Source organism: Mobula birostris, chromosome 6 (genome assembly GCF_030028105.1).
Source record: "Mobula birostris isolate sMobBir1 chromosome 6, sMobBir1.hap1, whole genome shotgun sequence".
In the NCBI taxonomy this organism is placed as follows: Eukaryota; Metazoa; Chordata; class Chondrichthyes; order Myliobatiformes; family Myliobatidae; genus Mobula; species Mobula birostris.
In genome coordinates this window covers 79,895,495-79,912,348 of record NC_092375.1, presented here as the reverse complement: position 1 = coordinate 79,912,348, position 16,854 = coordinate 79,895,495, and the positions used below count along the sequence as shown (strand labels likewise).

The window sequence follows — 16,854 nt, the reverse complement described above, 5'->3', positions numbered from 1 at the left end:
CTTGATATTTTCTGCCCTCCTGAAATTTTCTTGCTCTGATGGAGCTTTATGTAAAATGCTTTTGAAGCCTGATACCAAGAATTTGGTCTGATCCAGTGGAGCTGATCAGACCATCAAAACTGGGAATATTGTTTGGGAAAGGTCACTTACATGGGTTTAAATAGTGTGCCAGTAGATTTTGAGGACTTTTAGAGGGTGAGATGCATGCCAATAAACCACCCCCTTCTCTGATGTGTACAGGAATCACTAAAATATACAGAAATACTAAATACACAACAGTGACCATCCAAGAAGGACTGCAGAATCTCAAGAAGACAACTCATCACCATCTTTTTGAGGGTAATAGTGATTGATTATAATTTCTGGTTATTGCCAGTGATATCCACATTCTAAATTGTCACTTGTACTTTAGTAATATTCTTGGGCTTGTGTATGAAAATGTTCAAGTCACTGGCAGAATCAGACTACCATCAGGGAGGAGGTACACACAATATCTTAGGAACAGCTTCTTCGTTGCCATCAGATTTATGAATGGTCCATCAATCCATGAACATCCATTGGAAGCGATAGTAATATTTTATGTATGGCACTGTACTGCAGCCACAAAACAACAAATTTCACAACATCTGTCAGTGATAATAAACATAATTCTGATTCTGGGTGAAGCATGATCTTTATTTGAAAAGGGTACAGAATTTCCACAAATATCTGAGTGCACACTTATATTAAGGTGGTGGATCATTCAAATACCTTGCCCCAGCATAAAACAATTCTCTAGTACGTTTATTTGAGAGTGGAATTCCTGCTGATCTCTGTAACGTTTTGGGTTCTAAGCTAATACATAAAAAATGGACAATGCTGGAAATACCCTGAGTCCTGATGCTATCAACTACCCTTTGCTTCCACAGATACTGCTTGATCCAGAGTTCCTCCAGCAGTTTGTCTCTCGCTCCAGACTGCAGCAGCTGCAGTCTTCTTTGTCTCAATAATGGTCCATAATCATGTCATCCCTTGGCTCACTTGCTGCAGGGAAAACAAATCCAGTTTCTCCAATCTTTCCCCTTAACTAAAGGCTTCCAATCCAGGCATTTTCTTAGTGTACTCTTTCCAGAGCAACCACGTTCTTCTGTGAGTGTGGCAGGCAGAACTGCACTCAATACTCAGAGTGTGGTCTAAGCAATGTGTTGTAAATTTTCAATGTAACTTCCCAACTTAGAATATTCTATGATCAGACTTATGAAGGAAAGCATTGCATATTCCTTCTTCACTACTCTACCTACCTGATTTGCCACTTCCAGACATTCACTGGCATTTCCAACGAAACTCACCACTGCCTCGAATGACTCAGTAGCCTTCAAGCACCCTCTAAGAAGGTGCTAAAGCAGTGTTCAAGGATGGCAATGGAAAACTCAATCACAACAAGGGTAAAAAAGTGTTAAATGAAAATGATACTCCTAAGTTTTACAAAGCCTGTTGGTTCCTTAAACCATCTGTGATAAAGTAACCAGTGAGGCAGATCGCATGGAGGCTGAGAAGTTTCTTCCATGGTTGAGTAGAGCCCATAGACAATGTCAAGAAGAATGGGTCTGTCAGGTTCTGCAGTGAATTTAAGCTTACCATTAAATTAACCTAGTGCTGAAAGTAGGTCAATACCCTCTACCCTAGATAGAAGATAGCCTTGCAAAACTTTCTGGAGGGAAAAAATTTAGCTAAGTTGACTTAGCTGAGGCCTACCTACAGATGGAGATGGAAGAAGAGTTCAAAGTATTTCTCACCATAAACACTCACAAAGGGCTTTATCACTAAAATAGGTTTATTTTTGGAGTGGTATCTGTAAGTGCAATCTGGCAGAAAGCTATGAACTAGCTGCTGTAAGGCTGCCCAGAAACTCAGTGTTACCTGGATGACATCATTGTTACTGGCACTGATGACAAGGAACATCTCAAGACTGTGTTAAAAAGATTAGAAGATGATGGACTCAGAGCATGATGCAACAAGCGTGAATTCTTTAATGAGTGTGACCACACTTACTATGGTCACACCATTGATGCACAAGGATTACACAAGTGTGCTGAGAAAATTCAAGCAGTGGTGGATGTCCCAAGGCCAAAGAACTTGTCACAGTTGCGATCCTGTTTAGGATTCGTCAATTGCTATAACAGGTTCCGGCCATACCTGGGTACTGTGCTCCACTCCTTGAACTCATTACTAAGGATCATGAAGAAATGGCAATGGACAAAGCAGTGGCTTTCCAAAGGGTAAAGGAAATGGTGATGTCAGACATGATACTCCCACGTTGTCCAGTGAAGCTTGCCTATGACACCTCACCTTATGGTATAGGTGCAGTCATGTCACAAGTTATGAGTGATGAAAATGAATGCCCTAGAGCCTTCTCATCACATTCCCTTACCACTGAAGAGAAAATTTATGCACAGATTGACAGCGAGGCCTTGAGTTTGGTTTGGAGTGTGAAACTTTTCAACCAGTACTTGTACGGGAGAGACTTTGATCTGATTTACTGATCATCAACCACTCGTGTCCATTTTCAATCCACAGTAGGACGGTCCACTAATAGCAGTAACATAAATGCAGAAATGAGCTGTTCCTTGGAGGACACAATTAGACCATAAGACAAAGGAGCAGAAGTTGGCCATTCGGCCCATCAAGTCTGCTCCGCTATTTTATGAGCTGATCCATTCTCCCATTTAGTCCCACTCCCCCGTCTTCTCACCATAACCTTTGATGCCCTGGCTACTCAGATACCTATCAATCTCTGCCTTAAATACACCCAATGACTTGGCCTCCACTGCCGCCCGTGGCAACAAATTCCATAGATTCACCACCCTCTGGCTAAAAAAATTTCTTCGCATCTCTGTTCTGAATGGGCGCCCTTCAATCCTTAAGTCATGCCCTCTTGTACTACACTCCCCCATCATGGGAAACAACTTTGCCACATCCACTCTGTCCATGCCTTTCAACATGCGAAATGTTTCTATGAGGTCTCCCCTCATTCTTCTAATCTCCAAGGAATACAGTCCAAGAGCGGACAAACGTTGCTCACATGTTAACCCTTTCATTCTTGGAATCATTCTAGTGAATCTTCTCTGTACCCTCTCCAACGTCAGCACATCCTTTCTTAAGGAGACCAAAACTGCCCACAGTACTCCAAGTGAGGTCTCACCAGCGCCTTATAGAGCCTCAATATCACATCCCTGCTCCTATACTCTATTCCTCTAGAAATGAATGCCAGCATTGCATTCGCCTTCTTCACCACCGACTCAACCTGGAGGTTAACCTTAAGGGTATCCTGTACGAGGACTCCCAAGTCCCGTTGCATCTCAGAACTTTAAATTCTCTCCCCATTTAAATAATAGTCTGCCCGTTTAGTTCTTCTGCCAAAGTGCAGAACCATACACTTTCCAACATTGTATTTCATTTGCCACTTCTTTGCCCAGTCTCTCAATATATCCAAGTCTCTCTGCAGACTCTCCGTTTCCTCAGCACTACTGGCCCCTCCACCTATCTTCGTATCATCAGCAAACTTAGCCACAAAGCCATCTTACAATTACAAGATAAAATTCAAGACAATCGTGGAAATGCTGACAGATTATCCTGTTTACCCTTGAAAAAGGAAATACCTGAAACATTTACAAAAATGGATGTATTCTCAAATCAAAAGACCCCACAATGACTCAGAAGTACCTGGCCACCCAAAATGGCTGGAATGTGCAGCCGAAATTCCAGTTCCCCCCATTTTTCCCATCATCGGAATGACATTGTCATTGATGGGGACTGAGAGCTGTACAATGGACCACAGTTGAGGAACAGTTTCAGTCATTCCTGAAAATGATTGGAATAAGACATATTACATCTGCACCATGCTACCCAGCTACAAATGGTTTGGTGGAAAGGCTTGTCCGGAGTCTGAAGAGTGCACTGTGAGCAATGTCTACAGAATACACTACACTAACACTCAATTAGAAGTTTGCCAGTTTCCTCCTTGCATATTGCAGTGCAGCACACCCACAACCAACAACTCACCAGCAATGGGTTGTCACTGGCTTGGATCTGCTCAAAATCTATCTCAGAAGGGTTATGCAGGCCGAACAGCTGAGACAAATTGAGCACTCCTCAAACACAGAGGTTCGATATTTCACTCCTGGACAAACAGTGCTGGTGAGAGACTACAGAGGTGATCAAAAGTGGGTACTTGGAAAGATTACGACCATAGAACACTACAGCACAGAAAACAGGCCATTCAGCCCTTCTAGTCTGTGCCAAAACATTATTCCGCTAGTCCCATCGACCTGCATCCAGTCCATAACCCTCCAGACCTCTCCCATCCATGTACCTATCCAATTTATTCTTAAATCTTAAGAGTGAACCCGCATTTACCACGTCAGATGGCAGCTCATTCCACACTTCCACCAATCTCTGAGTGAAGAGGTTCCCCCTAATGTTCCCCCAAACCTTTCCCCTTTCACCCTAAAGCCATGTCCTCTCGTATTTATCTCTCCTAAGCTAAGTGGAAAGAGCCTAATCACATTTACTCTGTCTATACCCCTCATAATTTTGTAAACCTCTATCAAATCTCCCCTCATTTTTCTACGCTCCAAGGAATAAAGTCCTAACCTATTCAATCTTTCCCTGTAACTCAACTCCTGAAGACCCAGCAACATCCTAGTAAATCTTCTCTGCACTCCTTCAATCTGACTGATATCCTTCCTATAGTTAGGTAACCAGAACTGTACACAATACTCCAAATATGGCCTCATCAATGTCTTATACAACATCCCCATAACATCCCAACTCCTATACTCAATACTTTGACTTATGAATGCCAGGTTGCCAAAAGCCTTCTTTACAAACCTGTCTACCTGTGACGCCACTTTCAGGGAATTATGTATCTGAACTCCCGGATCTCTTTGTTCCTCCCACTCCTCAGTGCCCTACCATTTACTGTGTATGTCCTACCTTGATTTGTCCTTCCAAATTGCAACACCTCACACTTATCTGCATTAAATTCTATCTGCTACTTTCTGGCCCACCCCTCCAGTTGGTCCAGATCCCTCTGCAAGCTTTGAAAGCCTTCCTCGCTGTGCACAACGCCTCCAATCTTAGTGTCATCAGCAAACTTGCTGATCCAATTTACCACAATATTATCTAGGTCATTGATATAGACAACAAACAACAATGGTCCCAGCACAGATCCTTGAGGCACACCACTAGTTACAGGCCTCCAGTCTGATAATGCAATCATCCACTGTTACGTACTCCGTAAGTGGGTTGCCAAACCAGCAGAAATGGACCACTAGTTGGAGTCTGGTTTACTAGCAACTAATAAAGTTTTATTAAAGAAATAAGTAACACAGTACTCTAAACGTAAGGATATAAATGCAACAGGTTAGCAATGATAAAACACACACGTACCAGAACTAGGGTAATAGGAATCAACCAAGCTCTATCGCAGTCTGGGGGTAAAATGATCAGTCTCAAGTGACGCAGAGTTCAGTTCAGCTTAGTACAGTTCGCAGTAATCGTTGTTGTGCCATTGGAGAGAGAGAGGAGAGAGAGAGATGCAAATTTTGATTCAAGCAGACCTTTGATGTTCTTCGCAGTTGGCTTTCGGGCAGACCCTATTATGTCTTCTATCCCGCTGTGGTCGCCGACTGTGACCACTCCGTTCCGGATATGACCGTTCTTCCGCGGTGAACCCGGCACCCAGGCAAGGGTGGACACACACACCAGGTTCCTGCCGATCGTACCTTTTCACCCTGTGAGGCTGTGGTCGGTTCCCTTGAACGAGACCTCCAAACTCCCACCAACTTGTGGGGGCACAACGCTCTTCCAGGGTCTCGTGATGTCATGGTGTGTATCGTGCCTTAGCGAACCTGTTCTTTTTATCCCCCTGCTGGGGTATCGCCTGTCCATCAAACTTCAAACAGTTCATGTTCAAAGCAAACGGTCTGTCAATATCTGAATTGTGTTTCTTTCTCGTTAATCTCTCTCTTCTCTCTTATTAGCATTTTGAATGTTTCTCCATTGTCTTCCTTATCTCTCTCTCATTAGCATCAATCTTCTGATAACTTGGTTTGTCGTCACACCGCTATTCTTCAAAGGATTTTTACCGGGGTAAAAGTTATGGGCATGAATACATTATTAGATACACACTAATATACAGGGTCATCAGCTATTCGGCTAATACAGAGAACTTTAAGTTTTCAACACCTTGACAGTCAGTCAGCAATTACATTGTCTGTTCTTTTATATGTGTTATTTTAATACCAAATTCCTGTAAGACCAGGCTCCAACTTAGCAACCTTTTGTTTTTATCCTTCATAGTGGCCAGAAACACTAATGTGTTGTGACCAGTGTAAATTATCAGTGGTTTCCGTGCCGGACAAATATAACAAAGGTCGTCCCACACAAACTTCACATTCTTTGGCAAGAGCTTAGTAAGAAGGAGGGTAATATCCGCAAAGTTTTTGCAAAACTTCCGATAGTACCCCACCATCCCCAAGAACCTTCTCAGGGCTCTCTTGTCTGTCAGGGTGGGGACTTCAGAGATAGCCCGCACCTTAGCCTGTATCGGTGCCAGCTGCCCCTGTCCTACCACAAATCCCATATGTGACCTTCGCGTGGCCAAATTCACTTTTTGCGAGGTTCACTGTCAGGCTGGCTTCAGACAGCTTTTTAAACAGTTCCTCTACTGCCATAATGTGTCCCTCCCACGTGTCACTCCAGACCACTAAATTGTCAATATACGCTTCTGCGTTCTTTAGCCTTTTTGTCACTGAATTAATCATCCTATAGGGGTGTTGCTTACTAGGCTGACCTGATGTGACAACAACACCATGTACTGTCTTTTTGCATTGCCCCGGGACATCCAGACATACGTCTGCGTGCCGGTTAATTAGCTTTCTCAGCGGCTCGCTCTGTTTGGGGGTTAAGGGAGAGACCTTATCAGCAAAGCTGGCCAAAACAATAGAGTTCTCCCATCTGGTCGGCAACATACTTATCTTTTCAAAATGGGTTTTCCCCTTATCAGGTGGCACCCTAGCCTCATTAATTTTCGTGATAACACCAAGAAGGTCTGCTCGCTTATCGTGGCAAGCTGTTAGCATATCAATAGCCTGTAACTGTGTTAGCTCACGTCTACAATAGTCAATAGCATCCTTCCTCCTGTGCGGCCAGTAAAACTCTTTCATGATTCTATCGACTGTTTTCCTCACTCCAAAATGTCCACCGAGGGGTATCTTGTGGGCCAGGTTAAAAATCTCATCCTCATAAATTTTCAGCACCACCTCCCATTCCTCATCTGCGGGCACGGTACTTGGTCTCCATTTCCTCATTAGTACTCCCTCCTTCACATAATAGCCCACTAGCTCCCTTTATAATTCTGCTTCGGAGAGAGCTGTCTCCGCCAAAACCATTAGCTCCTCGTCTCGTTCCTGTGCCTGTATAAATTCCTTCCTTGCTACTGATAAGTCTACCTCAACTCCCTCACTTCCTTCCACTCTACTATGCTCCTTCTTCTCACTTTCTAACCCCCCCCCCCCCCGGTACAAGGTTGGTAAAAACGTCTCAGCTAAATCTACATTTGCTTCGGCAGCCTTTCTGGACATGCGCCGAGTCACTGCGCAAACGGAATAAACCTGTGAGTCCATGGGCGGGGCCTCAATCCTGGCAGGCTGGCTCGTCAATCTTACTGCTGGGTACACCTCTCCGCCGGCAAGGTCATTACCGAGTAAGACCTCCACATCTTCCATCGGTAGTTCGGGCCTCACCCTGATCGTGACCGGTCCGGAGACCAAGTCACTTTTTAGGTGTATCTGGTGCAAAGGTACTGCTTCAGTCCCTTTCCCAATGCCTTTTATCACACTGACCTCCCCAGTCTCGGTCTCTGAACTAAAATCTAAAACACGCCTTAAGATCAGTGACTGACAAGCCCCAGTGTCTCCCCAGATCCGTAGTGGAACTGGGTTTGACCCCTCCTTCACCAACACCAATCCGGCCGAAATAAACTTCTTGCGCCCTTCCTGAACTTTATCAGACCTCTTCTCCCCTAGCGGTTTGTTTGCCAGCTCAATACAGCCAGTCGGAATCGTCGTTTTTCCTTTCCCCGTCTCCTTCTTTGGGGCAAAGCACCTGGACGCAAAGTGATCGGCTTTCCCACAATTATAGCATACGACCCCAGGAGACTTCCTACTAAACTGCTCCCGGTCTTCCGTACCCTTCTCACTAGTCCCCGGCTTACTTTCTGGCTTTTCTGGTGGACTCTCTCCACCCTCTCAACTACCCTTCTGGTAGCATTTACTCGGGGTAAACTTCACTTTGTGCGTTAACGTGTATTCATCCGCTAACTTAACAGTTGTGGCTAAGGTTTCTGCCTCTTTCTCATCTAGATAGGGCATCATACCTTCAGGGATACAACCTTTAAACTGCTCAATCAGTATTAGCTGTAGTAGTCTGTTATAATCCCCATTGACCCCTTTCGAGGCGCACCAATGCTCACAATACATCTGCATCTCATGGGCAAACTCTAAATATATGCGGCCCCACTGCTTCCTCACATTCCGGAACCTCTGCCGGTATGCCTCCGGGACCAACTCATAAATCCTGAGTATCGCCTCTTTCACCACATCATACCTCTGGGCGTCTTCTGCGGACAATGCTGAATAAGCTTGCTGAGCCTTCCCTTTAAGTACGCTCTGAAGCAAAACAGCCCACTTATCCCGCGGCCAGTCCTGACTTGCAGCGACTTTTTCAAAATGTAGAAAGTACCGATCAACATCGGCCTCCTCAAATGGGGGATCCAGCCTAACCTCCTGGATCGCCCTGAACCCTCCAGCTTGGTCCAGCATGGGCCCCTGCGCTAGCGTCATCCTTAACTTCTCCAGCTCAAATTCCCTTTCCCTCTGTTTCTCTCTCTCTTGTCGTTCTAACTACTTCTCTTCTTGTTCTAGCTGCCTTACCTGGAACTCCTGCTCGAGTCTCAATTTTTCTATCTGCAGCTGCACCGCCTCTCCACCCGGTTTGCCCATAGATACCACTTCCAGCTCCCCTTGGGCAAACACACCTTTACATACATAATGCTCTATGATAGCTCTGTGTATCTCTGTTCTCCTCATTGTCGACTTCCCCATAAAAAGCTTCAACCGTTTGGCAACAGTCGCCAATTCTGATTTCCTGGCATCCTCTAATGCCTCCAAGGTTGGCACCTTTAGAAATTCCTCAATCTCCATTTCTGCTGTTTGCCTTTTCTTTCTTTCGGGAACTTTAACCCAATCAATTTACCCAGTCCCAAATTTGGTGTTCAAAATCGCGGATGAGATCCCCACTTATGTTACGTACCCCGTAACTGGGTTGCCAAACCAGCAGAAATGGACCATGAGTTGGAGTCTGGTTTACTAGAAACTAATAAAGTTTTATTAAAGAAATAAGTAACACAGTACTCTAAACATAAGGATATAAATGCAACAGGTTAGCAATGATAAAATATACATGTACACAGAACTAGGGTAATAGGAATCAACCAAGCTCTATCGCAGTCTAGGGGTAAAATGATCAGTCTCAAGTGATGCAGAGTTCAGTTCTGCGTAGTACAGTTCGCAGTAATCGCTGTTGTGCCGTTAGAGAGAGAGATGCAAATTTTGATTCAAGCAGGCCTTTGATGTTCTTTGCAGTTGGCTTTCGGGCGGACCCTATTATGTCTTCTATCCCGCTGTGGTCACCGACTGTGACCCTTCCATTCCGGATACGACCGTTCTTCCGCGGTGAACCCGGCACCCAGGCAAGGGCGGACACACACACCAGGTTCCCGCTGATCGTACTTTTTTACCCTGTGAGTCTATGGTCGGTTCCCTCGAACCAGACCTCCAAACTCCCACCAACTTGTGGGGGCACACCGCTCTTCCAGGGTCTCGTTATCTCGTGATCTCATGGTGTTTGTCGTGCCTTAGTGAACCTGTTCTTTTTATCCCCCTGCTGGGGTATCGCCTGTCCATCAAACTTCAAACAGTTCAGGTTCAAAGCAAATGATCTGTCAATATCTGAATTGTGTTTCTTTCTCGTTAATCTCTCTCTTCTCTCTTATTAGCATTTTGAATGTTTCTCCATTGTCTCCCTGATCTCTCTCTCATTAGCATCAATCTTCTGAAAACTTGGTTTGTCGTCACACCACTACCACTCTCTGTCTTCTCCCACACAGCCAATTTCGAATCCAGTTTACAGCCTCTCCATGGATACCTAGTGTCTGAACCTTCTGAACTAACTTCCCATGTGGGACCTTGTCAAAGGCCTTACTAAAGTCCATGTAGACAACACCCACAGCCTTTCCTTTGTCTACTTTCTTGGTAACCTCCTCGAAAAACTCTACAAGATTTGTTAAACACGATCTACCACGCAAAGCCATGCTGACTATCCTTAATCAGCCATTGGCTGTCCAAATATTTGTATATCTGATCCCTCAGAATACCTTACAATAATTTACTTACTACTGATGTCAGGTTCACTGGCCTGTAGTTACCTGGTTTACTTTTGGAGCCTTTTTTAAACAACGGAACAACATGAGCTACCCTCCAATCCTCCGGCACCATACCCGTGGCTAAGGACATTTAAAATATTTATGCCAGACCCCTGCAATTTCTACACTAGTCTCTCTCAAGGTCTGAGGAAATATCATGTCAGGCCCGGGGGACTTATCTACCTTTATTTGCTGTAAGGCAGCAAGCACCTCCTCCTCTTTAATTTCTATATGTTCCATGATACTGCTGCTTGATTCCCTTCCTTCCATATACACTATGCCAGTAAGGACAGAGTTGGACCACTCTCCTACACAGTGGAGATTGCATCTGATGTCATCTGGAGACAACACATCAATCAGTTGAAGAAAGCGAGTTGAGTCAATTGTTAGAGAAGAAAGGTGTCCAGAGCTGTCAGAACCACTTCCTGCAGTCCCAGAGTCAACTCCTACAACCACCACGAGGAGGCCCCAGAGCCTGAGATTATTTCACAGCCACAAATCTCAGCTGCCAAGCAGAGTGACCCCCGGTCCATAATGTCCCCTTAGTGCAGGCATTTTGGCAAATGGATGGGCCATGTGAAGATTCTTCAAAACAATTTCTTGTTTATCCTCTTTAAAGATAATGATGCTGCTAGACTCAAGGAAACTCAAACTTCTCCCTTGCCACAAATGAACCAGTATCTTGATACCAGATCCAGATGTAAAGTTGGGGTGAGTTTTTTTTTAAATGCCATTACAGAACATTACACACAATTAATCATAATTCTTTGTAACCATGTCTTAAGCTAGGTCTTGATAAAAGATTTTCTTTTAATTAAGAACTCTCACAGATATCACGTTATGAGTAATAATCCTTAATGTCGTAAACAATTTAAGTAAATGCTGTTCTTAAATATTTTAAATAGCTCATGAAATTACTTGTTAAAAATTAAATTATTCTCCATACCTTTTAGTTCAAAAGCTTTCTGCTTATCATTCTCAGGTACAGTAGTAACATCTTGCTGATTCCATTCCTGTTGCTGTGGCTCAGTAGTAACTTTGGGCTCCTCAAGTCTTTCTGAAGGGATCAGTGATTCTTCATTATCTGAATATAGATTTATGCACACCTGTGCTCCTTCAGATCCCAAAGTTTTAGCTTTATCACTTGTGATGTTCTATGGCCAGAAATAATGATGAATAGGATTAACATCTGTTTAAACTGTAACTAATCACAGCATTTAAATTCAAAAAACCAGCATTTTAAAAGCAGTATTCATTTAGTTGAAGGGCTCAAAACCAGATCACCTCACCAAATGTACAAGCAGAATATACAATTTTACACTGACAATTTCTATTATGTTGATGAACAGAATAACATGACCAGTAATTTTGTACAATTTACCTCTGAGATGTATGTGGTCACTGAGCATGGGCAACACCACAAAAAGGCAATTGATTTTTTTTTGTGTGATCCATGTCAAGCACAAAAGAGTAGTTTGCAACAAATTCTTTAAAAATAATTTGTAAACATGCAGGACCCAAATGTTTGTTGCTCATTTATTCAAACTATTCAATAGGTACAGCAAAGGGCAGTGGCATTCGGCCCACCGAGCTATTACTGGCTTCTCCTTTGAACAAGTCCAGTTGTCCTACTTTGGTCTCTCAACATTGTCTTCCAAAGAATTTTCCTTCCAGTACTTAAATGTACTTCCTTTGCGAAAGCCATGATCAACTTTGCTTCCACCACATTTTCAAATCATATCACTCACTGCAAGCCATAGCTGATGGAGCACAACGGCATGTATTTTGCAAGGTGGGCTTCTCCTTCCACCACTTACACAGGGCTTTTACACAGTGCTCCCAAGATATGGGCACTATGTTCTCAATACCATCCCTTATGCTGTTCTCTAGTATGGTCTGTTGTGAGCCAAAGTTTCCCAGTAGTCAGTGGTAATTTGAATTTTATAGAAGCTTTGAGAACATTCTTGAATCTTAACCAATCCCAACAAGCCAGTCTCCCTATTAAGAGATCAGAATCAGAATTACTGCTGGGAAAGAAAGTGATGTTGGTTCAATTACTCTTCCCCTGAATTTGGAGTGGTTTTTTTTTGCAAGAAAAATGTTGGTAATACTTCTCCTGTGTCTTGAGATACCTGTTGTAGGTAATCAAGGTATCAGAAGCATATACAAGGTGAGCAATTTTTGAACATTCAATCATCTCAGCTGCAATGAGAACAGCCCCAGTTTAAGTCTCTCCATGCAAGCAAAGTCCTTTATCCAGAAAACACTCTTGTAAACCTGTTCTCTAACTTCTGCAAGTCATCCAAGTTCATCCAGATCAATCTTTAGACAGAAATTACTTTTGCAAAGAACTTCATATGATAGACTCCACATATAGAATCAAACAAATATTTAATTTAGTGGATAATTGGAAATGAAAATCATGTCATGTGAAGGAACCATGTTTGACAAGTGGAACCTTAATCATCAGGAGGGAGGAAGTATACTTACAATTATAAGGTTTAGGAGCAAAGATCAGTCAGGGCTCTAGAGAGTTACAAGGTGACCCAAGGGAAGCTTAGGAAGGGAGTTAGGAGGGCTGGAAGGGGACACAAGAAGGCCTTAATGAAAATCTCCAAGTGTTCTATATGTAGATGAAAAACTGGAAGGATCACTAGAGTGAAGGTAGGACTAATCAAGGATAGAAGAGGAAATGTGTTCTTGGAGTCAATAGAGGTAGGAGAGGTTCTTAATGAATACTTTGCTTCAGTGTTCACTAATGAGAGGGATCTTGCTGAATGTGAGGCCAGTGCAGAGCAGGCTAATATATTGAAACATTTTGAAGTTAAGAAAGATGATGTGTTAGAACCTTTAAAAATATGAGAATAGATAAATCCCCAGGGCTAGATGGGATATACAGGAGGTGAATGAAGGGATAGTTGATCTTTGTGTCTTCACTGGCTACAGGAATAGTATCAGAGTTGTAGGATGGCAAATGTTATTCCTTTGATCAAGAAACATCATTGGGAGAATCCTGGTGATTATAGACCAGTCAGTCTTACATCACTGGTGGGAAAACTATTGGAGAGGATTCCTAGAGACAGACATTTGAAGAAACATGGTCTGATTAGAGAATCTGTACCTCATGAGGCTGATTCCTTTTTCAAGGAAATGACAGATCAAATTGATGAATTTAGAGTGGTGGATATGGTGTATATGGATTTCAGTAAGATGCTCGACAGAGTTCACCATGATAGGCTCATTCAGAAATTCAAGAGGCATGGAATCCAAGGAAATTTGACCGCATGGATTTGGAATTGGCTTGCACACAGAAGGCAGACGGTGGTAGTATTTTGCATGGAGTTTGGTAGCTTGTGGTGTTCTGCAGCGATCAGCTCTGGGATCCCTGCTCTTTGTGATATTTGTAAGTAAGATAAGGAAGCGTAAGGATAGGTTTGTAAGTTTTCAGTTGACACAAAAGTTGGTGGTGTTGTGGATAGTGTAGAAGTTTGCCGTGGGTTACAAGAGGACACTGACAGGAAGCAGAGAAGTGGCAGATAAGAGTTCAATCTGGAGAAGTGTGATGTAATTCACTTTGTTAGGTTGAACTTTTAAGGCAGACAACAAGGTTAATAACAGCATTCTTAACTCTGTAGTAAAAATCTTCAAGCTCCATGTCCATAGATTCCTCAAAGTTGACATGCATGTTGATAGGTTGACTAAGAAGGAGTGTGGTATGTTGTCCTTCATTAGTCGGGGAACTGAGTTCAAGAGCTGTGAAATAATGTTGTGGCTCTGGTTAGACCACACTTAAGAGTATGGTGTTCAGTTCTGGTTGCCTCATTGTAGAAAGGATGCGGACGGTTTAGAGAGGGTTCAGAGAAGATATACCAGGATGTTGCCTGGATTAAAGAGCATGTCTTATGAGGAAAGGTTGAGAAATCTAGGGTCTTTTATTTGTCTTTGGAGGGAAGGCGGTTGAGAGGTGACTTGATAAAGATGTACAAGTTGAGAAGAGGCACAGGAAGGGCGGGCAGTGGGTACCTTTATCTAGGTTAATGCAAGAGGGTACTTTAACATCCCTCCTACATTTCCTTAAATCACCGTAGAGGTAGTTTGTTGAAAACAGAGAGTGGTAAGTGCATGGAATACACTGGGGGAGGTGGTGGTAAGAAGCAGATAAGTTAGGGACATTTAAGAAACTGTTTTGAAAGGCATAGGGACGAAAGAAAAATGGAGGACTATGTAGAAGGGAATTAACCCTTGCAGTAAGTTAAAAGGTCAGCACAAGATCATGAACCTTTGGGTTTTTACTAGGCTGTATTGTTCTATACTGTATGTTAAGGCCTTTAACATTGTGATAATGTGGTTATTTTTGTTCATAAAGTGATTCCTTTTACATTTTAATAAAATAAAACTAGCAATCAGGAATGCTTGGCCAACAAAAAGTCAAAAGCTTCTGGTCTCTCTCTGCTGCTTGCACAAACTCAAATGGAAAAGGATAAGATATAGAGTTCAGTATTCATCTTACGTATTTAACAAATCAATGTAAAGTTCGCTCTTTAGAAGATAAACAATTTTAATTTGCATTGTTTGCTGATATTTTGGGACGAGTCAGTAATGATTCCCAATGGCTTTTGAATTTGGTCTTCAGTTGTGTTACTTAGGACAGGTAACACATTTTTGCTTAAGTGACTTCTAATTATAATTTGAGCAAATTCTGGTGAAAATTCATGACTGAGCGATTGGGATGGGGAGTGGAATGGACAATACATTGACTTAGCCACAGTTTGTGGATGCTGAGGTCCTCTTCTGAAATACCCTGATGGTATCTTGACAATGCCATATGAAAGGCTTTTTTAACTGTTTCTAAATGCTTCTGATAGCTAATCAAACAGCTAGATTTGGGCTCAATTTGACCCACAATGTAAATGTCTCTAAATAACCATTTCAAAATAGACTTAATCCAAAATATAAACAAAAGAAAATATACACCCATTTTAATTCCACTTCCAATTCCCACATGTCCATCCATGGCCTCCTCTATTATCACGATGAAGCCACACTCAGGTTGGAGGAGCAACACCTTATATTCTGTCTGGGTAGCCTCCAACCCGATGGCATGAACATTGATTTCTCGAACTTCTGGTAATGCCCTCCCCACCATTCCTCAGCCCTTTCTCTCTCTCTCTATCTCCTTACCTGCCCATTGCCTCCCTTTGGTGCTCCTCCCCCTTTTACTTTCTTCCATGGTCTTCTGTTCTCTCCTATTAGATTCTCCTTTCTCCAGCCCTGTATCTCTTTCACCATAATCTCCCAGCTCTTTACTTCAACCCACCCCTTTACTTCAACCCACCCCCTCCCAGTTTAACCTATCACCTTGTGTTTTTTCCCTCCTCTCCCCCCACCTTCTAAATTTGACTCCTTGTCTTTTTTTCCTCCAGTCCTGATGAAGCATCTTGGCCTGAAACGTCACCTGTTTACTCTTTTCTATAGATGCTGCCTGGCCTGTTAAGTTCCTCCAGCATTTTGTGTGTGCTGCTTAATCCAAAATCTAAAGAGGTTTGCTTAAAAACAAGTTCTGGGGGAAAAAAAAACTAAGATTACTTAGCATTTATAACGAAGGCTCCATATTTAATTGCAGTTACTTTTTGAGGCAATGTTGAATCCAAATCAAGTTACCAATCTGTGAGTCATTCTATAAATGGGGGTAAATCTCACATAAACAAAAAAGTACAAGTAATGCGTTTTCTCAATAAAACAATCAGCGGTTTAAGTTAAAATATTCCTTCAGTGTAATATATCCACTAGTTGCAAAGCTTAAGCATTAACAACTTTTTTGACATTTTAAGGGAAAGGATATTTTTGCTAGTTAGTTTGTCAACTATGTTATGGACAAACTGTATGCCATTACAAACCTTAACTAAATGCTTTACTTTAGGTAACATACATTTATAGGAGTTCTTGTGTCTATTCTGCCATATGTACGATGATTTTTTAAAAGTTTTTTAAGAATTTAATATTTTGCAGATATAAATGTGATATGCTCAGCGCTGTCATTAAGGTCAGGAGTATTTTTTTTATATCATAAGTCTGCCTTACAGGTCATTTTGATAGTTTTAAGAGATGTTATGCAAAACTCCAACCTGTGTGGATGTACGGTATACCTTGAAGGACATCAGAAGCAGCATTTTAGTTAGTTTAAATGATAAAAAAAATCAGCTGTAACATAGTTGACAATGAAAGTCACATAGTTGACTGGACATAATTATTAACCATCAGCACAGTGTTTATTTCAAGGCAGAAGTGCCATTCAATTGAAACTTTCAATTCATAGATACAGAATTCAA

General features: G+C 42.4%; 1 protein-coding gene across 3 annotated transcripts in view; it reads right to left on the bottom strand.

The window, feature by feature from the left end:
• The window catches only part of LOC140199134 (uncharacterized), a 67,020-nt gene that overhangs the window by 13,877 nt on the left and 36,289 nt on the right, over positions 1–16,854 (bottom strand). For all 3 annotated transcript variants that reach the window (XM_072260712.1, XM_072260708.1, XM_072260710.1), the window contains one exon: positions 11,472–11,679. In XM_072260712.1, the coding sequence (XP_072116813.1) occupies positions 11,472–11,679 (208 nt within the window). The remainder of the gene's footprint in view (positions 1–11,471; positions 11,680–16,854) is intronic.